At 42.6% G+C, this 23533-nt stretch overlaps 1 protein-coding gene across 8 annotated transcripts in view; it reads left to right on the top strand.

The window, feature by feature from the left end:
• Positions 1-23533, top strand: part of DACH1 (dachshund family transcription factor 1) — a 336068-nt gene that overhangs the window by 165594 nt on the left and 146941 nt on the right. For 7 of the 8 annotated variants that reach the window (XM_060273318.1, XM_060273316.1, XM_060273315.1 and 4 more), the window contains exon 3: positions 11020-11181. The exons of the other annotated variant lie outside the window; for it this stretch is intronic. In XM_060273318.1, coding sequence (XP_060129301.1) covers positions 11020-11181 — 162 coding nt within the window. The remainder of the gene's footprint in view (positions 1-11019; positions 11182-23533) is intronic. 8 annotated transcript variants of the gene reach the window in all.

The raw sequence follows: 23533 nt of genomic DNA, 5'->3' as shown, positions 1-23533 counted from the left end.
GTATCTGCCGCTGGTTGAGCACCCTGGCAGTTCTCCAGAACTCCAGGTTCTTGTGGTCTGTGCACACCTGGATGGGGTGCTTGGCGCCCACCAGGAAGTGTCTCCAGTGCTGGAACGCCGCGTGGATCGCAAGAAGTTCCCGATCAAAAACTGTGTAGTTTCGCTCGGGCTGGGTCAACTTCCTGGAGAAGAAGGCACAGGGTCTCCACTCTCTGTTGGCGTCCAGTTGCAACAAAATGGCGCCCACAGCCTTATCAGAAGCATCTGTTTCAATGCGTAGGGGCGCGTCCTGAACCACGTGGAACAGGTTCTGGTCTGAGGCGAACACCCTCTTGAGGCTTTCGAACGCTGCTTGCGCCTCTGGTGTCCACCTGAACCTCTGCTTGCCTCTCAGGCAGTCAGTGATGGGAGCCGTAACTCGAGAGAAGTTCTTGATGAACTTCCTGTAGAAGTTGGCAAAGCCTAGTAGGCGTTGGGCATCTTTGCGCGTCCTGGGGCTGTGCCAGTCCAGGATGGTCTGCACCTTGTCCTTGTCCATTGCCAGCCCCTTGTCTGACAGCTTGTAGCCCAGGAAGTCCACCTCCTTGGTGTGAAACTTGCACTTCTCCAGCTTCACATACAGGTGGTTCTCCTTCAGGCGCTGTAACACCTCCCTGACGTCCTTCACGTGCTGCACTGGGTCGTTGGAGTAAATAAGGATGTCATCCAGAAAGACCAAGCATTTCCTGAAGAGTAGGGACCCCAGGACGTGGTGCATGAAGGCCTGGAAGCATGCTGAGCCCCCTTGCAACCCGAAGGGCATCACCAGATATTCAAAAGAGCCCAGAGGCGTGAACATCGTGGTTTTCCACTCATCGCCTTCCCGGATCCTGATCAAGTTGTACGCCCCCCTCAGGTCTAGCTTGGTGAAAATCTTGCCTCTGCGTGCCGCTGTCAGGAGATCATCCACTCTGGGCATGGGGAAAGCCACTGGCTCTGTCACCGAATTCAGCCGTCTAAAATCCACCACAAGACGGCGCTGTTGCGTGTCTTTCTTGTCCACCCAGAAGACCGGGCTGCCCCCTGCTGCCTTGCTTTCTCTGATGAACCCCCGCTTGAGGTTCTTGTCGATAAAAGCGCGCAGATCCTCCAGTTCCTGGTCTGACATGGCGTACAGCTTGGCTGGGGGTATAGTTGCCCCAGGCACCAGGTTGATCTGGCAGTCAAAAGGCCTGTGTGGGGGCAGGTGGTCGGACTCCGCTTCACTGAAGACCTCCTGCAGGTCCCAGTATGGTTTGGGTATCGCCTCACCCCCTTTGACGTGCATGGTGGCCACCGTGGCTATCGGAGGCCCCTCCCCTGGTTGGTGCTGCATGCAATGTTCCAGGCAAAAGTCCGATCCAAAAGTGATGCATCTCTGATGCCAACTTATGGAGGGGTCGTGGCGCGCCAGCCAGCTCATGCCCAAAACGATTGGGGGGTCTGAGATGGTGGTGACGTTGAATGCCAGTGTCTCTGAGTGCCTTCCAACCGTCATTCTCATGGGGGGGGTTTGATGAGTGATGGCCCCTCCCAGCAGCTCTCTGCCGTCAATGGTTGCCACGTGCAGAGGAAAATCCAGCTGCAGAAGCTGGATCTGGTGCTCTTCTGCAAAGTTTCTCGAGAAGAAGTTGGCTGAGGCACCACTGTCAATTAGGGCGAGGACCGTCAATGGATAGCCATTTGGGAGCGTGAGCGTCACTTCTAGAACCACTCCTGCTCTGGGAGGGGTGGGCTGGCTCTGCTCCTCTCTGTGCGGGTGGGTGGGCTGGGGCTGTTGTCTGCTGACTGTGCCTGGCTGCCGCCCCTTGTCTCCTGCAGCCAGGCTTTCCCGTTTCCCTGCTGTGGTGCTGCGTCAGTGGGGGAGGGCACAACCGTTCCCGCCTTTCCTTGCCACTCCCTGCGATGTGGGCAGTCTCTGACGAGATGCTGGGGGGAGTTGCAGAGAAAGCAATTCCCACCCCTTCCCTCCTTGCGTCTTGGCGCCGCTGGGGTTTGAAAAGCCCGCGCGCGCGCGCTATCAATCTGCATGGGTTCCTGGTCCTGACTGGCCCCAGGCGTGGCTTGAAAGGGTTGTTGAGGGAGTGGCTTCTCCTGCGACCGTGGGAACCAAGCCCGCTTTGCGCGCGTTGCTTGCTTGTCGCTCCATCTGGATTCCTGCCTCACCCCCACCGCCAGAGCCGCTTTGCTCAGTTGATCCATATTACTGGGCTTTGGACCTCTCGAGAGCTCATCCTTCACCTCCTCATGCAACCCCAAGTAAAACGCCGCTTGCATTGGGGCAGACTCCAGATCCCACCCCAATCTGTGCACCAGCATGGTGAATTTCGCCCAATACGCGCGAACTGTCATATTTCCTTGGCGTAAATTATGAAGTTCCTCCTTAGTCTGGTCCATATGACTATCGGACGAATACATCGTTTTCAAACCTTCTAGAAATAGTTTGACATTCTTCATGCAAGGATTCCTTGTTGCAATTAACGGTCTTAGCCACTCCCTGGCCGCCCCTGTAAGGTGCTCCACAATAAACGCTACTCTGTGCTCATCATCAGGGAACTCATCGTGGTGCAGCTCAAGAGCATACACAATCTCAGTCTCAAAGCCCTGAAACTCCTTCGGGTCTCCATTGAACTTGCTTACTAGGGTCCCGGCTCTCCTTCCTGGCAGCACTTGGACTTGGGGTGCCCCTCCCGCCTTGTTTTTCTCTGCATCCAGCTTGTTTTGGAGGTCTACCGCCACCGCCCTTAAATGCTGCTCTTTTTCCTGGAGCTCTCTCACCTGTTCCGCAAGTTGTAGCCGGTCGTCCTGGACCTTCTTAGTCTCCTCTTTAGCTGCCTTCAATTCTCCCTGCGCCTGCAGCGACAGCTGTTGCAGTTCTAGCTGGGCTTGCTCAGCGATCTGCCGCCACTTCTCCGCCTCTGACACGCTCATCCCGGCAACTCCAAAGTAGCCCAAAAATGATTAGGAGGTTGCTGTCACAGTGGCCGGAGTGGACTACTTCAGAGTAACGACGCTACGCAGCTCTGCATTTTATTCTTTTATTGGTGCTGCGTATTTACAGTGCTCAAGTCATTGCTATTTACACGGAGCGATGTTGTCAGTCGGTTTCAGAACCTCCTAATGGCTTTTGGCGCGTCTTTCTCCAACACAAAAGCTTTGGCAGACCCATCCTCTTGCCCCTCCTCTTCCTGCGTAATTCTGGAGTTGGGGGGATGGGTCTTCCCCCCTTACTTGCCCCTTCCTGTCCCACCTGGGACCCTGGCTCCTCTACCTTGCCTGAGCCTCGGACACGACTTCCTGCTTCCCCACTGGAATCGGAACTCTCCCTGCTTTCCCCTTTGCTCGGGGACGGGCTTGAACTCAGGAGGGGAGGGACTTCGCGATATCCCCTGTCCCTCACATATATGTATGCTGCCTTAAGTCTCGTCAGATAATAATAATAATAATAATAATAATAATAATAGCCTGTCCATACATTAGAAAGAAAAGTTGAAACACTTGAAAGTGTGCCAAAAAAGGAAGTCCATTAAGGCTTGACATCAGCATAAACCAACCAACCAACCAACCAACAAACAAACCGTAGCACTAGATAGAGAATATGTTCCTGTGCATGTAGTAGTGAGTGGGTCATGATGATCTTCACCATTCTTTGGAGTTTGTCTTTTAGATGCTTATGGACTCGCACATATGTACAGCTGCTCTGCTACTGGTAGGTGTTATATAATCCCCAAGGAACTATTAACATTTTATGACTAAATTATTTGTACTATACCTTGAGCAAGGCCTCGTATTGAAAGCTAAATCCAAGGTGCTGACATGTTTTGATGACATTGACGAGGTTTGTGTGTTATTCTGGCGTGTAAGCCGCAAGAGAACTTTTATATTACAGTGTGACATACAAATCCCAGAAATAAATGATTATTCAGAAGACAACTTGATGAAGGCAAAATGGCATTTCCCCTATCTGTTACCCTGTGCAAACTTATTGGGGAATTACAGTGGTACCTCAACTTACGAATGCCTCGACTTACGAAGGTTTCGACTTCCGAAGTCTGCTAAGCCAGAAGTATTTTCGCCGAGCACGTTCTGCGCATGCACAAAATGGACACTTCGACTTACGAAGAGCACCGTGGAACGGATCGCCTTCGTAAGTTGAGGTACCAGTGTAAGTCCTAATGAATTCAAGGAAACATGGACAAAATCATCCTAAGCCTTCCCTTTTGGAAGTGATCCAGTTCTTTGTCTCCATACAGATTGGTAAATGCATCCCTACACATTCTATGGAAACATGGCTTGAAAAGATCAGTATACAAGATTCATTGTCAGCAAGTAGCATTTCTCTCTTTCAAAAGTTGACCTTTGCTTCTTTTTTTAATTTTAAAGATATATCTGTGCTTTTTAAAATCTTTTTAAAAGCATGCATTTTTGGTTAAGAAATTGAAGATAATTTCTTTGTTCTACTTCTAGGCTGGGGAGGTTCAGATAAAAAAGAATTCCTGTCTTAAAAGTCACACATGGCTGTAATTTAAGTTTTTTTTTTTAACCTTCTTGTCCGTAACAGTTGAAAGAAACCTTCAATGAAACTTTATTAACTAGACCAATGCCTGAGGCTATAAAGGTTCATTTATTACCAGTTTCTTGGCTGTTTTTCTTCTTCTATTTTTCGGTTAAACTCATAGTGTAAGATAATACTTCACAAAATTAAACCTTTGACCTTCTGTAGAGTTAAGTCGCCTTTGATTAGATAAAGTAACAATTTATGGTCCAGCTTGAGGTTGCACATGAAATGAATAATGCAACAGACTGAATGAGGACTGAAAATCTATTGCTTTTGAAGAGATGACTGTTAAAAAGAAATCTACACTCTTAATTGAATTGTTTTGATTCTGTACGCACATCTGCAATATTTCAGACTCTTCATAGTAAATGTAGTCTTTTATTTGGTGGTTTCTGTATATTATATGTAGTTAAAATCTGAGTAAACTTAGTAAACTCCATTGAATCTAATCAGAAAACAAGATACTGCTGAAAATATGTAGTAGGTGCTTTGTTATTTTAAGTAATTGGATACTGTATGTTCCTTTAGACTTCTTTAAATAAAAAAAGTGGAAATGTGCCATTTATTTTCAGTGCTGTTTTCTTACTTCATAATTACCTTTAGGATTGCAGCTTAGCACCGTAATTCTGTGCTTTTATTCAGAAGCAAGCCCACTGAGTCCAATAGTCCTTAGTACCAAGAAAGTGTACATAAGATTACAGCGTAAGATTTTTAAAAAAGCAGGGATGCCACCAAAGAAACCCGGAGCAGCAAATAAGCATCTCTACAACAGAAGATCAGTGTAAGAACATCTCATCATGAACCACTGTGACAATCAATAGGATGTAATTAACGGAAAGGACTTAAGGGTAGCATATAGGATAGGGGGAAATATGGGATTTGCAAAGTATATATTGAATGGATTAACTCATGTAATTGACTTGGGGTAGGGCCTTCTTTGTGGTGGTGCTTTGCTTGTGGAACCCTCTGCCCTTGGAAGTGAGTTGAACACCGTTGATGCTGAGTTGCCATCATTTGCTAAAGAGTAATCTATTTACTCAGGCCTTTGGGACAGCTTGATGCTTGTGCTAGGCTATTTATATTAATTTACTTGCTGCTGGACTGTTAGTATGGTATGTAAATTTTGATTTTAATGTTTTATTGATTGTAATGCCGGGCTTCCCAAATTGTGTTCCGTGAGCTTCATTCACATGGTCTGGTATGTCCACACTAATGGCACTTTTATTGCTTCTTTTATTCCTTATATTGTATTTTATCGTATGATGATTTGCTTTTCACTACAATGCAAATTGTAACAATAATATCAATCTAAGAAATAAAAGAAGCAATAAAGATGCAATAAAAAAATCATACAGCATCTAGCACACCACATTACAACAGGTAAAAATAACAGTAAGTGGTTCACCATGACCATAAGCAATTTTCAAGTGGCCAATGGGAAAAAAGTTTGAGATGTATATTAGAATGGTATGGTTGTATTTTATTGTTTCATATGTAAACAGCCGTAGGTTGTTTTGATGAAGAGCAGCCAAGTAAATCATGCAAATAGATGAATATACTGACAGTGCAATCCTAGGCTTGCCATATGTCATGAAAATTCCTGACATGTCCTGGTTTTCGGGTGTAAAAATGGTGCTGGGGAAATGGGGTGTATGGCAGTGCAATGGAAAAAGCAGCAGAAACAGCTCAAAGAAGCTCAACAATTTTGAGGACTTCCTACAAAAAGCTCAACAACTTTGCAAGTGTCATGAATTTTACTATGCAACCCTATGTAGGGGTACTCAGAAGTTACTTATACTGAATTCCTTGGGGCTATGGAAACGTGTAAGATTTCAGCCTAAGCAAATTATGTCTATGGGAAGAAGAATGTTCTTAATCTTTAAGAGGTTTGCATAAAAATGGAAGTAAGTTATTAATTTTCATGAAAGTGAATTAATCTTAATATTGATTTCAAAGCAAATCAAATTGTTTTAAAAATATTTTAAACCTATCAACTTTGATCCAAAGAAAGTTAGTCATGTTGAAATTGCATGGATTTTCTATTTTCCCCCCTGTATTGCATACTTTCTGCTGAAACACACATAGATACGTATGTGTCGTCATCTGCTTTCAAAAGCAAAATTATTTTTTCTTCTATGGCCTATTTAGATCGTCATTACACAGAGACTACATGGATCCTGAGTTGAATCTGAAGTCTCTAGATGGGTTTTTCAAAGAAAAAAAAAGAATTAGTTCCATTTGAATTGCGAAATAATACTGTTATTTCGAAGTCAGTTACATCAAAATCAATTGGACTTGTTGCTATGCAGCATGACTAAATTATCAAGTAGCAACCTGATGAGCTGACTCTGTCCTTTAAAAACTCTAGTTATAGTGGAAGCAATTGCTGCAGTAATTGTTTGGTGAGTTATATTGGCTTTTATCCCACCTCCTACCCTCAAATTGGCATTCTCATGCCTAGCCATCCCTTAGACCCTGTGCCCATTCTTCTGCCCTGCCTGCTGTGAGACAAAATTAAAACTACAGTACTTTCTGCAGCAGGTGGGGCAGAAAATTAGGTAAAGCATCTGATGAAGGAACAGTGTTGAAGAATACTAGATAATCTTTAGCTGCTTTGGGGCTTTTGAAGAGGCTAGATTTCCTCAATGAATATCTGGGAATCATTGAGCAGTTCCATACTTTTAATAACAGCAGCAGCAGCAGCAGCAGCAGCAGCAGCAACAACAACAACTTATTATTTGTACCCCACCCATCTGGCTGGGTATCCCCAGGGGAAATTCATTTCTTTGCACAGGGGAGTCTACAGCATCCAGAGGGAAAGTTTTCGATTTTGCTTCAACCTTGCGCAAATTACAATAATCAGAGGAGATGAAACCAGCAAACTACACTTCCCAACAGTTGATCCCCCCAACAAGTAGGGATGTTCTTGTGATTCCCAGTTTTCATTTTAAAGAACACACCCCACCTTCCACTTCCACTATTACTCATTGGTGTCATCCTTACTTCACTTCCAATATGCTATATTATATTCATTAGTTATGTGACCAGCTATCTCACAGGCGGTTTTAAGTACTCTTTATAGTTAGTCTACTTGACCTAACTACATGTTACACTCACTCTAGAAATGTTAATGAAGCACCTGTATCATAAAGATTAAAAATATTATGTGATTTTCAGTGACAGCTATAAGAAAACAGAGCCTGTTCCCAGTAAATCAGAACAGTTTAAGCATATGGGATGGACTATAACAGTGAAAGCAGCAATTTTCACTCTGCACCTTCAACGTCATTAATGATGTACGGTAGTTGACAAGGCTCCCTAGGTGGCTAACTGAAGACTGTGGTATCACCACTGAGAATGGCTTTTTTTGGAGCCCTATACATACTTACTTCAAATAGATTCATTGGGGAGGAGACATTCCCACAGAAGGATTCTTCAGGAAGGCATTATCTTTGTTTCTGGAGATTTTTGTTGGAAGTGAACTTTAGTCACAAAAACAAAATTTTAAAGAAAACCGAACATTATCCTTTTTCAAACTTGGTAAATTAGAACCTCAGCACTGAGCCTTACTAGATGTGTGAGGGAAGAGAAAATTGTTCTGCTGGGTAGCACTGTGGTGAAGAAGGGGATTTGCTAGAAGAGCTCATTCAGTGTGTGTTTCTTCAGGTTTTCAGTGTCTAGCTGAGGTTAAGAGCTGAGTTTCTGCTAAGACTTGAAGAGCTTTGAATTGAGTTATAATTCAGGCTCACCCTGCTCTTACAAGACACCTTGAACAGACTTTTCCCGATGAGTCTATAGGAACTGTCAGCAGTAGGGAAGATTACTTCAGAACCACGATTGTTGAATTGAACTTTACTTTTTGATGTTTTGCTTTTTGAATTAAATTGTTGGACAAGATTAATTGTACACAGTGAGAGCTTTAAATGAATAGCTGTGTTAAAGCATTAAACTTCTAAGTATGTCACATGGGGGAAAAGCTGGGAGGTTTAATGAATAAATGCATTTAATGCATAAAATGCCTCAGCTAATTTTTTAATTCCTCTACTAACGGTCTTTATTAAAGAAAAAAAGCACATCACCCTGTACTTTATTCATCCTTCTGTGCTGGTTGCGGAAATTTCATATTCCTGCGTCTTGCTAATCTCCCGGTTCCACAGAAGTAAACAATAGATTTCATAAATTAAAAATACGCTCTTCAGAACATGCTTCTAAAGATAAAAAACAAGGCTGTAAACATTTATGACTGAAACAAACTAGATTGTTCAAATACTGCCATGATGTATCATGTATATCAATATGGCACTGATATCAGTTAGAATGCAAACAAGGTTTTAAATGATGTGCCCCTTCATTTCAGCTGGAGAATCCACTTTACGCCATCTGCCTATCAGATGGTTAGGAACCAGGACTGCGTATTAATGCCACATGTTCGATTTTTCCTCCCTCTTGTAATGGTTAGATTCATATTGCTAATAGCTGTGCAGGAGCACTGTCGATGAAATTTGTGTGACGCTGGAGTGATGAGATATTTATAAAGTGGCCTGTCTCACTGAATAATCAGCAGGAAGAATGCCAGACATAAACAGCTTATCAATTTTGGAATATTAATGATAACTGCTGCCTGCAACTGTAATAGGGTGACTTTTCTATCTCTTTTTTACACACTTGTTTATAGTTCTTTGGAACAAATGCTAGGAGAAAACAAGAAATACTTAAAAAAAATTCAGAGTAGTTATTGGGCTTATCTTAAAATTGCTTTCATATATTGATTTTTCCATCTAATTTAATTAATGGCAAGCAGCACTTATCCAAATGACCTAGAGAACATGAAACAACACAATATGAGTTTGAATAAAAAAGGAGGCAATGATTACCTAGTGCACAACCCACAACTTGCCTTTCGTTCCATGCTGGTGTGCTTTCATGGAACTCCTCTATTCCAAATCCGGAAGCTTTGCAACTGGTTGGGCTAGTTACAGTTCCTTCACTTCAGTTCCACACTAGAAGTGCTGCAGTCCTGTATCTTCTGACTATCGAAGCCACACCTGCCAATCGCATTAGTGTCACAGGACGGCAAACGATTAGTGGACCATATGGTTTATGAATCTCAGGATTGGCTTGGATTTGGCAGAAGTATGGGATAACAGTGCATCCTCCTCTTGCTTTGTAGTGCAACACAATTGTGGACTGGGCTGTGTTACAAACTGCTCTGACTATATGTCACGTACAGGGTTCAACAGATTCTGAGTGGCATTGGTGGACAACCAAAATGTTGCCCTTGCCAGGACATGCCCCTGGCATCATGCTGTATCTCTCAGCGACAAACAGAAGCACCTCTTCCATTCGTCTCCAACTCAGAGCTGCAGTTCTTCGGCTCCAGGGCATGCTTGCACAGGGCCTTTCTTTCTAATTCTTCCCCACTGTACAGCACGCAGTGCCTGAAAATCAGCTCTTAATAGTGGGGGGCCTCCAGAGTGGGCTTCAGTGTGATATGAAGGGCTACATTTGGAAAGAGAAAATGGCAGTCTTGCTAGTTAGTAGCAGAAGAACTTTCCACTCAAAGAGTAGAAGAAGACACTTTGGATCCTAGGTACAACATAGACATTTCTCCACGCTTGTTTTACTACCGCCATTAAGAGATGGCCAAAACAAGACTGTCTTGCAGTGGTAATTCATGGCTGCCAAGTTTTCCCTTTTCTCGCGAGGAAGCCTATTCAGCATAAGGGGAAATCCCTTAAAAAACAGGATAACTTGGCAGCTATGTGGTAATTTAGTTTTTGTTATTGGCAGAGATTTAGTGGAAGTGTATGATACAAATGAGGAAAAACCACCAAAAACACCTTCTTTGGGGACCCTGCTGTTAGAACTTAGTGAACAGATGGCAGCATTGAAAAAGGTGCACTTAAAGGTTGCAATGAAGCATAAATAAGAAAGTGGTATTTGAGACAGGTATAACTTGGTTTGTTCACAAGTTACAGAATCAAATTTATTTTCGTAACGTGTCTCATGCCTGAGAACAAAATCGGAATTCTTACTGTATTTCTTGGTTTGGAACTAGTATGCACTCTCTTAAGGTAATGAGCCAAAGTTTACATCCACCACTGAGTGGATAAAAACAGCTTTACTTTTACTTTTTTTTTTTACTTTGACAGCTTTACTAACAGGACTTGACAGAAAAACCATTCCCAGCTTGCAATCTTCTGGACTTTTAAGTTTATTTGGTTACATTTTGGACAGCTGACCTCTTATTTTTAAAACTCATGCCTTCATTGAGAATTTGGTATTGTAAACAAATTTGGAAGAAAATGTAGCACACCAAATTGTGTATTGCTGAATTTTCTTCTTAGTAAAATTCCTTTTGGTGGCAGATGATGCGAGAAGAGTATCAATTTCAATGGAAAGTTGGTAGAAGTTAATTTAGTTCCATTCCTGTCTCTTTTTAGGTCTGACAGCTGCAGCTGCTGCAGCAGCAGCTGCCACCAATGCAGCCATTGCAGAAGCAATGAAGGTGAAAAAAATTAAATTAGAAGCTATGTCGAACTATCATGCCAGTAATAATCAGCACGGAGCAGAGTCTGAGAATGGGGATCTGAATTCTAGTGTGGGTAAGTTTCCGATCTAAAATAGAATTCTTATATAAGTAATACCATAATAGATAACAAAACTGATTCTTGCATTATTTGTTTTTGCTACTGTTGTAAGAATATTACTTTTGCATGTGGTTCTTTGCTGACCCGTTATTATATAATTTTTCAATAAAAAACACACATTTGGATGGTGACTTGTCATTGTTAAAATCTAGGTAGGGTTATATGAAACAGAAAAATATCACAGTATCCCACTGCCCTACTGGAAGTAAACACTCAACAGCCCAATCCCAGCCAAGTTAAGTAGAGAAATATTTGGTGCAAGGTTGTTTTGGTCTTGATGAGTTCAACCAGACCAATGAAATGTAGGCGTTAGGCTGCACAGCCTGGTAGGTATTTCAGTCTTGCATCACAAGTACTGAAAGAGAAATAACGAACACATTAAACAAAGTTTGGAAATACTGGGTTTGATCCAGATATGGGCATCCCCAGAGTAGACGTAAGCTTGACTAAGTCTGGATCCAACCCACTGTGTATTGAATTTTCATGGATAAATTCCTAAATGATAACTTCTTCCGCCCCCACCATATGTTAAATATTTGGAACCATTAGCACGACTCTATGTCTAATAAGATGCAGGGTTAACATGATGTGTTTACACATGTCGTAAATTTCCTTGGCTAAAATATACTTAAAATTATGGTAGCTTTTAAGGTCATTCCATTGTAATGGCTCCCTTCTGCTCTCTGAGATAAATGTAAGTAAGCGAACTGAAAGCGGAGTTTTAGTGCTGTTAACCATTGTACATGGCAGAGGTCGCGTAGACATAAAGCAGACATGACAATCTAATATATTCCTCTTTTTGTATTCTGCAAATTTTTGAGGTTATTCTTAAGGATGACAACTTGACAACTTTTTTGTTCTGAATCTTCCTGTACATATTTATTATTTAACCCATGCCCAAGAACAAAAGGAACAAATGTGCACATCAGCAGATTCCGAGGCCAGTTTTCCCTTCCTTTTTCTGTTAATGTTTCAGCAACCGGGGGTGGGGTGGGGTGGGGGGTTGAGGAGCTACAGGTACAATTAGGAAAACTGTTTCGAGAATGGCGAAGATAGATATGAAGTTTAATGGTCACCAACAAAAGTGGTCTCAAAGGAGGGTATGTGCTAGTGGGTGGGGAGGGGGAAGCACACGGCAAAGAAACAAGAGTAGTATTCTTGGCTGAATGAAATGAGCAGGGATTGGTTGCAAGAAGCACAGTATACACCAGGGGTCCCCAAACTTCCACCGCTGAGGGCCGGTGCTGCCAACGCCGATTGCGCTATGGGCCGGAGCACATGGGAGCGTGTGGGATCGCACGCCCATATGTGCGCACACACATGATTTCCAGTGCACTTCCAGGTCACTGGAACACCGGAAATAGCTTGTGCACATGTGCATGGGCTTCCTCTGGCCCAGAAGTGCGCTGGAAATGACGCTTGTGCATGTGCACAAGCTATTTCTGACGCTCTGGTGGCCAGGAAGTGGGCAGCTGTGCCGTGCCGCGCAGTTAAGAGCGGGTGGCAGCAGCAGGCAGCAGGGGTCACTGGGGGCCGCATAAAAGAGCCTTGCGGGCCGCATCCGGCCCCTGGGCCTTAGTTTGGGGAAGCCTGGTATACACCATATATATTTTTAAGGGGAAGAACGGGTAGATGCTGCCTTTAAGCAATTGAGAAAAGGAGAGGTATGAAGAACGTCTTCTATTTTTGTAACGTGACAAAAGTAAAATGACTTGTTCAAAATGACAGGTTTAGTAGGACTTGCTTACTTTTTGAGGCTATTTTGATTCTAGTAGGAAGTACAAAAGGCATTATTGCCAGCAGTGCATAGTATTTTTATTAAATGTTAAGCTCTCTTATACTTTCTTTTTCATATCTCAAAAAGACATCCATGTTGAGAGTTTTGTAATACATAAATATGGCCAATTAATTAAGTGATAAATCTTTTTTAAAAGGTGGCCAATTGTTCAAAAAGAATTGGTTGGCGATCCTAATATTTAGAGATTTTAAGAATGGGACTAAAACTCCAGCATCCTTTCTGCAAGTCTCAATTTCCTTCATTTTCTCTGAACTTGCCTTTATTTTTCTGAATTAGTATCACACAGACACACATATACATGTGTAAGTGTGGCTGATATTTTGGTACTGGTGTTTCAAGTGCCATGCATTTTTGTCCCTACAAATCTGGAAAGGTCTAAATAGCCCCAAAATGAGCTGAGAAGAATGATGATATTGGATTAAAAGGTAAAGGTGAGAAGAATGATGATATTGGATTAAAAGGTAAAGGGACCCCTGTATCATCTCTTTGGTTCTGGGTTCTGATTTGCTAAATGATCCTGAACCTGGAACCACAAGCTGGGGCAATCGGATGTGCTTCCACCTCGTCCCGTCAGCATGAAGCTGGAGATGAGTGTTATAAATGTGTGGGGTGCCCTCCGCACTCCAGGGGCGTTGTGAACCCAGAACACCTCTTGGGAGCCCAGGCCGGCCAGCCTCCTGGTCTGTGTGACAAAGTTGCACATCAAGCCTCTGCCCCCCTGACTCTGAGCTGTTTTGGGGAAGGGGTTGATTTCTCCTATTCCCCCAGCTCCAAGCTTAGAGCTCGAAAGAGCAGCAGGGGATTTCCACCCTGAGATGCTGCTGCCCTTCTGAGCATCAGGTCAATGATAATACCTTGCCGCCTGGAGGAGAAAGGTGGGTGGGTCCTGGCGAAAACAAATGTTTCCAGCCCAAAATTTTGTCAGCCTCTGTGTTGCATTGTGAATCCAGGTCTGAAACGAATGCTGCATATGGAACAACCTGATAGTCTGCAAGCATGTTCCTATACATCTCTGCCTCCACATATTTTTCAATTTGTAATGTACAAGAGAACAGTATTTGTGATAGTACCTGGCCATTGCCTGTTTGCTGCACTTCCTTTTGTCAACTGTGCAAGTGATTTGGAGCCTGCCCAGTCCACCTTCTCATGCATCAAACGTATTAAAACCCAGATACACTGCATGCTTAATCCACGTCTATCACTCTTCTCGGATCGGCTTGCATTTTTTTTTTTTTGCTTCTGCTTGGAACTTCTGGGATGAGGATGTTTCTGTCACCGTGATACAGCTTGCCCCACCCCCCTATGCAGCCCTAAGAATACAAACTAATAATAGAACCAGATCAATCAGTTCTTAACAATGAGACTCTTTTAACTACCCATTGTCACAGTGAGAGTAAACAATGAGAGATCTAGAGGAACCATTATTCTGCACAGTGTCAATGGCACCTGCATTGAACACCCCCCTCCTCCCCCCCAAAACAGGACAGAGTTTAAAATAAGCTGTACAAATGTCATTGCTAGCTTATTTGGAAGCCCTGTTTACAGCACAGTTAGATCTTGATGTTCATATCAAGGTGGTTTTTTTTTTTTTTACCCTTGAATCTCGATATTAGAACCATGCAGCCTAGTATTAAGATGGCAGTATTTGTATATGGTCTTGTGGAGAGATTAGTAATTGTGCAAACACAGGAATGATGGGTATGTTGCACAGAAGCCAACACCAGGAGGTCGCGGGGGCCGAGCAATCCACAAAGTCAATGAGCAAAGCCAGAGAGAGGTAGCCAGCCAGTCTCTGTGAGAGAAGCCAGTCTTCTGAGAGAGAAGCAGTTCAGCTCCACGCTCTGCAGCTAGCCAGCGAGTCACCCCTTTTTTGGGGGGGGGGGTTGGATGCAGAAGCAGCATGTCTCCGCCTCCAAGTCCAGGCCCCTCCCCATGGAAAAGGGTGCCTTGCTGACAACAGAACGCAGAGCTGAACTGTCACTGTCTGCTGCAGCCGCAGAGAGAGGGACAGTTCAGCTCCGCACTCTGCAGCCAGCGAGTGAGGCACCCTTTCCTGGGGGGGGGGAGGTTGGACACGGAGGCAGAGTCTCTTTGCCTCTGAGTCGGAGCCCCTCCCCATGGGAAAGGGTGCCTTGCTGGCTGTGGAGAGAAGGAAGAGGGACCCTCCCAAATCGTGCCGCAACATGCAGGTGTGTGCATGTGACGTTGCACATCTGCGTCAGTGGTGGGCTTCCATAATCCTGAGGGCGAGATGGTGCTCCTGGTATATTGTAGGGCACATAATATTCCATGTGCCTGGCCAGAGACCCACATTGTCTGAGCATACCTCTGCAAACATGCCCAAGCATCCTTCAAAACATTCTGGGGTTCCACAGCAGACAAATGAGTGTGAAAAGTGTTACCTGAACATAAAATGTTTTGAAACAGTGGCTTAGTTCAGTAACCACCCATAACAGCTTTGTATCCATACATACAAATTCACATGTTTAGCATGTTACTTCTTTAGCAAACAAGGAAGAGCATGTTGCAGTTCCTCTAGACATCAGCAAAACAAAGAAAAACAGATAAGGAGGGTTCTTGGAGGAGCAAAGTCTGCTGGGAGATCTGTTTGTTTGTTTGTTTATTTAACTTTATATACTGCCCTTTATCTGAAGATCTCAGGGAAATTTACAGCATAAAAACACAAAATAAAAACACAAAATACACAATAAGAACAAGAACAAACCCACCACCCCCCTCCCACAAACACATTGTGGGATAGGAGGCCTGATTGAAGAGGAGCATTTTCTCCTGGCACCTAATGATGTATAATGAAGGTGCCAGGTGAGCCTTCCTGGGGAGAGAATTCCACAGGCAGGAAGCCATTTTTCTGTCCTCAGGTACCCATGGCATTCTAAAAATGCACTGCCTTCTCTGCTTTGATCTTGGGTGCTTTTCTCAGACAGTAAACCTGAAGTTGGAGTATTTTAGCATTTTATTTTAGGCACAGCCCTTACTGTGGGTACTCTAAAATAACCATAATCACTATGATCATAGTGACAGGGGAAAAGTCACTGATTAAAATGCTCTGAAGGAGGTAAACTACAATAAAAACTAATCATTTATTACTTCTCTTACCTCCCCAATTTTTGTTGCAGCCTCTTAAGCTTTGGGAAACAGGAAATCCAAATGGAGGGCTCCAAGTGTGGCTTAAATAAAATATATAGCCGCAATACTTGTTCTCTCCTTTCCACAATCGGCTAGCATTCTTTTAGTTTAATATTTACTTGCTAAGATTAGATGCTAGTCTGCATGGTGATAAACAGTCTAGTACTGGCATCTGAAGGTGACCTGTCAGTTCATATGGACAAATCTCCTGCTTACTGAAATGTACAAAATAAATCATTAAAGCAGGCAGGTGCTCATTCCCAGTTTTAAATCACCATAGATTTATGATTTGAATTAATGCTTCATTTGGTCATAGAAATAGATGCTTGAGACAAATGATATGCAGTGGTTGGGGCTTCCATACTGTAGCCATCCTAATATTGATTACTGAGATGTCTTTGCAATCTCTTGTTTATATCAAGCACTGTCTTGTGACAGCTTGGCTGATACCAGCTACACTGCAGATAAGAAGGAAAAATGTCCTGGATTCTTTTTAGTGGCAACTTCTCACAGAGCATGCAGCAGAGATAAATTATTTTAGCCTGGTTATTTAAAGTAACAGCTACATAAGCCAGACATCAAAGCTCTACTATTCTTGAGAGTATGATCGTATAAAGTGATCCCCTCCCTTTATGAAAAAAGGTCACATTCATATTTAGTAGAAAGCCTTATATTTCTGTAATTATTTCTTTAATGCAAATGCAAAAAATGAGTTTAAAATAAGCTGGCTGGGATCCTAAGAGGTGCATTTGCCTAATGCACACCTGCAACTCATGTTTTTTTTCCTTAACTGGCCTTACAGAAGGTGGTCCCAGAATAACCCCCCACCCCCCAAAAAGGGATAAGATAGCATGAACATGCTGGAGCAGTTCAGGTTGGGGGGGGGAATGCTATCTGAAAGGTCAGCCCAAGAACAAAATCTGATGATGTGGATTCTAGCCACTAGTTATATAGGTGTCCATTTTTTTCGTTATTAAAGAAATAGATAAGATATAGATACTCATCCGTATGTGTGTTTGTGTGTGCGCGCGCACGCAAATCTGTGTGCAGAAGCAAGGTTCCACATGCAGATCACCTTTATGAATGCTAACCACATGTACAGAAGGCCTAATGTGCTTCGTAAAACTCTTATTCATCAAGCAGCATTGTGTTGTCCTTCATGGATCAGGTCTCTGTTTCCATTCTCTTAATAGGTGATCAGTGCTATACCCTTAACAATGCAAATCATCAGTTTGGATGATGAAGGCACTGAATCCCTCCCCCCGTATATCCCGTGTCCTTTTTCTAGAAGAAAAGGTTCCAGGAATCGCCATGGAGATGTTACAGTATGGGCTTATTTTGGCTCTGGCCATGGCGCCAACCCTCCCCCCCAGCCGCGTTGCAGGGGGTTCCAATCCTGTGATGCCTCAAAGCCAGGCAGTATGGAGTAAGATAGAGCAGTGGTCTGACTCAGTAGAAGGCAGCTTCCTGGGCTTGCTATAGAGGGCCTTCACTTTGAGAGCCAAAACACTTAGCTTTGAACTACGAGTCCCTGGTTAGCTTTAGAGAAGCCACAATTTCTCAGCCTCACTCTCCTCCCCACCCTGCTTCCCCAAATCTAAAATATGGAATAATAAAATTGACACCTTTCATGGCATCCTTGTAAGGATTGCTGAGATAATGGATCTAAAGTGCTTTGAACCATCTGAAGTACTATACAGTACAAATGTTGAGTACTATGATGTTTGCATGTAGCTCCTGTGCAAGGATTTCCCATTCACTTCAGTTTTGGAGACAGCTCCACGTTTACATACAATAGATGCCACATGTCCAGCACTGTCTTTGGCTTTTAAAGAGAATGGGGGTAGCCTTGAACTTATGGGAATCTAAGTATACTTCATTTTCTCCTTCACAAAGAGCTTCTTATGACACAAAATATGCGTTTTCAAATTGAAGCCTTTTCTTTAAGCTGTAGAAGTTGTGTGTTTGTGTGTGATACTACAGTGGCACATCAGGTTATAAACACTTTGGGTTACAGACTCGGCTAACCCAGAAGTAGTACCTCAGGTTAAGAACTTTGCCCCAGGATGAGAACAGAAATCGCACGTTGGCAGCGCGGTAGCAGAGGGAGGCCCCATTAGCTAAAGTGGTGCCTCAGGTTGAGAACGGTTTCAGGTTAAGAACGGACTTCCGGAACTAATTAAGTTTGTAACCAGAGGTACCACTGCATAGTACCAGACTATGTTCATTGGACTTGTTACAGGTAGGTAGATGTGCTGGTCTGACATAGTCGGGGGAAAGAAGAAAAAAGAATTCCTTCCAGTAGCACCTTAGAGACCAACTAAGTTTGTCATAGGTGTGCCTATGACAAACATAGTTGGTCTCTAAGGCAGTGTTTCTCAACCTTTTTTGGGCCACGGCACACTTGTTCCGTGAAAAAAATCACGCGGCACACCACCATTAAAAAAGTTAAAAAATTTAACTCTGTGCCGCCCTATATTGACTATAATTATGTGAGAAACACTTGCCAATTGCTGCGTTGGTTGCAATCTCCTGTAATAAGGCTTCACAAGCTGCTGATTTCTCTGCCAGCACGTGCTCCTCGCCGAAGAGGCCGCTCACTCCCTGACAGAGTGACAGTTTGGATGCTGGCTGGACAAAAGAGGCTCTTCTCTTTGCACCTATGGAGTCCCTGTGCGATTTTTATGCGTTACAAAATGCATCGTTTCATTTCCACGTGGCTCCGCTCCTCCCGTCGAACCCGGCTGGGCTGTCCCGAGGTTGCGGTGCATGTTGGGATACTGGGGGTTCTGCTGCTTTTTCCTCTCTGGGGGGGGTCTGGGCTGAGGTTGCGGCTGCAGAGATGGTGAGTAGGGGAGGGGGAGCGCTCGGCGGCTTTTGATTGGGTGCGGAAGACCATAGACAACTAAGTCAAAGGGACGCTCGAGGAGGAACCATAGAGATAAAAGAGAGAGCGGAGAGTGGTGGTGGTGCGGGCGGGGCAGGCAGGCGGGTTATGACAGGAATCGCCGCCATCTTGTGAAGGGCGCGCTCAAACGCAGCCATGCTGAGAAGGTTCTCCGCACATAGGTACGGTAGTTCTCTCTGTGACAATGCAAATCGCCCTTCTCGTCGCCGCACGTCACGGCACACCAGCCAGCGTCTCGCGGCACAGTAGTGTGCCGCGGAACAGTGGTTGAGAAACGCTGCTCTAAGGTGCTACTGGAAGGAATTCTATTTATTTTATGTTCATTGGGAAAAGGATAGAAATGGAGACCAAAAAGTAAGAACGTTTTAAGAAAGCATGCTACACAGGTATGACCTATTTTTGTGGACGGTGGCTTATGGATGGAAGGGAAAATCACCCATTTCCCCCCCTGCTTTAAGCATTAATGTCAGAATAATACTGAGCAAACATTCTAAAGCATTCTCCAAGGATCTGTGAAGAACCTTTGCCATTACCTAATGGCTGAGCCACATATCTTGTAAACAGTGATCAACAATAGTAAATTACTTGCAAAGTAGGAAATGAGTTCATTTACAATATGATCTCAAAACAGATGTTCCAAAAACAAATCTCATTGTTTAAACTGCAATTATACTTTTTTAAAACTCCTGCTATTATTTCTTTAAGGAAATGAAGCAATCAAAATGACTTTAGTGTTCTCTGTTTCTAAACACATTAGTTAGGAAATGTAAGTGACTTGGATAGAATGATCCATGAGCCAACCACAAGATGTGTTGAAAATGGAGTGGTGTTCTTGACACACTGGACTTCCTTTTTTATCTGCACAAATTTACAACGTTCAAAACAGCAAGAGGCATGTTTACGATAAGTCAAGATCTGTTGCCCGAGAAAAACATTTGCCTCCCTTAAACTTATTATATTCTTTGCTCTAAAAAACGACAGCGCAAGAGTATCAAAGCAATTGATTAGAAAATATTTGCCTCAAGTGGCTGCCTCTAAGAACAGAACAGTTTAAAATGTAGTCATTTCCTTTCTCTCAATTCATGTGTCTTATTTTAGAAGGAAGAATTAATTTTATGGCTGGGGGGGGGGGGGAGAGAAAGTCTCCGAGTCCTTGAGAAAGCAAATACAAGGAAACAGAGAACACATGCAGGCCACTGAGCACAGCTCTGCGGTTGCACATCTGAATCTCTTCCTTGGCAATGTTAATGAACCTCAAATCCTCCCTATAATTAGATGAGGGAATTGCTTATATTTTCAAACAGATGATGCTGCTATAATGAAACGATTGACAGGGAATTTAAGACTGTCTACAGTAGTCATTTGGTTTCTGCTCCCCCTTCCTTAAGTTGAAAAGGAAGATTGGCTGTAGACTTAGGTCCTAGGGGAGGTAGTAATTTACATAGAATGCTATGACAGGTGTCGTGTACAGTGAGGAAATGAAAAGGAAGAGGAAGAATGATGGGCAGGTACACCACTGATTTTGGGAAGGAGGAGGTGTCCTGTGTGCTTCTCCTGCCTGGATTCTTTAAAAGGGGCCGAGACTCAGGAGATGGATCCGGATTGAGTGCACAGCTGTAACTGCTGATGAGCTAATTGCTCCTTATCTCTCAGACCCATTCATCTTCATTTTTTACCAATTACTGAGAATTATCTGTGTTCTCAGTTGGATATGAGAGTTAATCCTTTTTGGTTAAGCTGGCAGTACTGTGAGCAGATTCCAAATCGGAGGGTGAAAAAGCCAGAGCGTGCTCTTTCTAAAGTCTCTATTCAATGGCCGTATTGTTACTTCGTAAGTTTTTCTTTCCTGCCCTTGCTTAACATACTTTAACGTCTTTTTCCTCCTGTTGTTTTGAATATGCACACCTACATGTATACTGCTTTTACATTTCTGGTTTTGCAGGTATTTCGCAAAGGGACAAACACACTGGTTATGCACAGCTCAGTTGCATTTCTGAAAAGTTGCATTGTGCGAGAAAAATAAGTGTCTCAAGACAAATGTCAGCCATAGTAGTTAGACATGATATACAAGTGCTTTCTCCTTGTGATAATAAAAATTTAACCTGAAGAATAAGACATTTCCCACAAGTTGCTTTAGACATATGACATGCATTTGGCAATCATTTAGACACTCTTTATCACTGTTTTAGGACAAATGGGTAAACCTGCTATCACAAGTCTTTGCAAAGCAGTAGTCAAAACGCCCTAGAGCAGTACATTACATGTTAAGTGTTTCACCTTCCTGTTAAAAATGCATTTTTGTATTTATTCTATGGAAATGCCTCTAGATTCCCAGAATAGTGCGTCAGATAACAGGTTCTTAGACTTTTTAGTATGAAAGCCGCACTTAAGGGACAGAAAAGGAATTTGGCACAATGAATTTGACATAAAGAATATTTAGGATGCTAGTACAGGATGCTTAAAGTACTGTTTACATTTCTGGGATTTGTTCCCTTGCATTTCACTGCTGGAAAGTGTGAGGCAGCTACTTTGATGTAATCATCTGAACATTGATTAGCAAATTTATAAAAGGATTGGCGAAACAGTGGTGTTTTTGTGTTAGATAGTCAATAGCATTTAAAAGAAAAGTGAGATACCTCCACAGTTCTAAATTGAGCTTGTAGTGTCAGCAGATTGAAGCTCCAGAAACAATGAATTAATGACATGTTAAAAATTGGAATTGGCTAAAGCTGCTTCCTAAGGATTATAATCTAGGGATATGTGTGTGATGGGGTGGGGATTTAGGCTTTGAAGCAACACATACATTTGTGTACTTATCATTTAAGATCAGTAAGAAAATAAAGCTTTAGTTTATTGCTGGCCCAAACATATATTTGTAACTCCAGTCATAATGGAGCAAAGGAATGTAACAAGAATGTTTTACCAATTTATTTATAAAATACTCTCTTTATGTTAGATCCAAACACTGCGCTACTTTCTATTTTTTCATAATTTGCTTCTTCAGCAAGAAATTTGAACCATAGTTTTAGAATTTTTGGTCTATCTACTTTCTTTTATTGTTGTATCCAGTGATGTCCTGAAAATTATAGCAACATGATATTTTAAGCATGCCATAATCAGAAATGTGACTTAACTAATTGTATTACTTTGATAAATCCTATTAGAGTCTGTGTGATTCTTCTCCGCAAATATAAGGAAGGAAGTGCCCTGAAATAGCTAAATATTTAAACGATGTAAGCTTCAGTTTCACTGCAAATGACAGATTAAATTCTCCATAGGCAGGCCATATAAATCTAACTATCATCTGACAAAGTGGGCTCTGGCCTATGAAAGCTTGCACTGCCATAAAACATAGTATTTAAGATGTCACAGAACTGCTTTTTAAAAAATGTAACTGACTAACACAACAACCATTAAAGTGTGCAATTCTTCCATAGCTTAAAGGGAGGTGAAAAGGCGAAATACACAGTAGAAGCAGTCCAATGTTTCAGTACAAAGTTTCACTCAAACAATACATTATTAGAAGCTAATGTAAATTTTATTAGTCTTCTAAGAGATTTGCCACCCTATCCTTAAATAGTAAGTTTATTGCTTTTAATTGGAAGTAGAAATATTAGGAGTACAGTCTAAACCAAATGATTATAAACCTTAAAATATACTTAAAATATTATCATTCTAACAATATTATCATTCCAACAACTTTTCCTGGGTTCAGAGCTTCTCTGGGCTTGAACCACAGTTCAGACATGTGCAAATTCATCCTTGCCCTGCAGCTCTGTGGCCAATGATGTATGTACACATCTTATTGGTTTTATTATGTTATTATCTACAAGTCTACTAAAAAATTTTGCAGTCGGCTTTGAAAATTTTCAGGTTGTAACACACACACAAGTTGCAATGAACCAATAAGAAGATGCTCCAAAACTTGCTTTCTCCATATAAGTAATTTCTTTACCAGTAATTATAAATTTGGTGTTGAGTAGACCTGGGTTTCATTTTTTTCTCATGTGGTTACAAAGGTGTTTATTGTGTGGTACAAATTTTTCAAAATATTGGGTTGGATCCAATGAATCCCGAGTCAAATGCATTAGCACTGTGTTGTGCATAAGCACTATTAGAATATTGTATGCAGCAAAGAAAGCCCCAATGCTAGAGTGCAAAAGGTTCCCCGTTGAATAGCAAGACTTGCTTTGTACTTGCTGCTTTGGGATTTGCAGTTATTGCAAGCTCTTTCTAGTGGGAAACTGCTTTTGCTCCTGCTTATTTAGCAGATTTGTGAGGAATTTAAACTCTGAAGGAGGAATTCAACTAAGGAGATTGTTCCATTGGCACAAGCCTTTCAGCTTGCCATATGGGAAGATCTCACCCCTCCTCCCCCATGCGCTCTACTGGGGGTTCCCCGACCCAATTTGAGGGGCGTATGGGGGGCATGAAGGGGAGGAGAGGGGAAGAAA

The sequence above is a fragment of the Zootoca vivipara genome, chromosome 4 (assembly GCF_963506605.1).
Source record: "Zootoca vivipara chromosome 4, rZooViv1.1, whole genome shotgun sequence".
In the NCBI taxonomy this organism is placed as follows: domain Eukaryota; kingdom Metazoa; phylum Chordata; class Lepidosauria; order Squamata; family Lacertidae; genus Zootoca; species Zootoca vivipara.
This window is presented reverse-complemented; position numbering and strand designations above follow the sequence as displayed.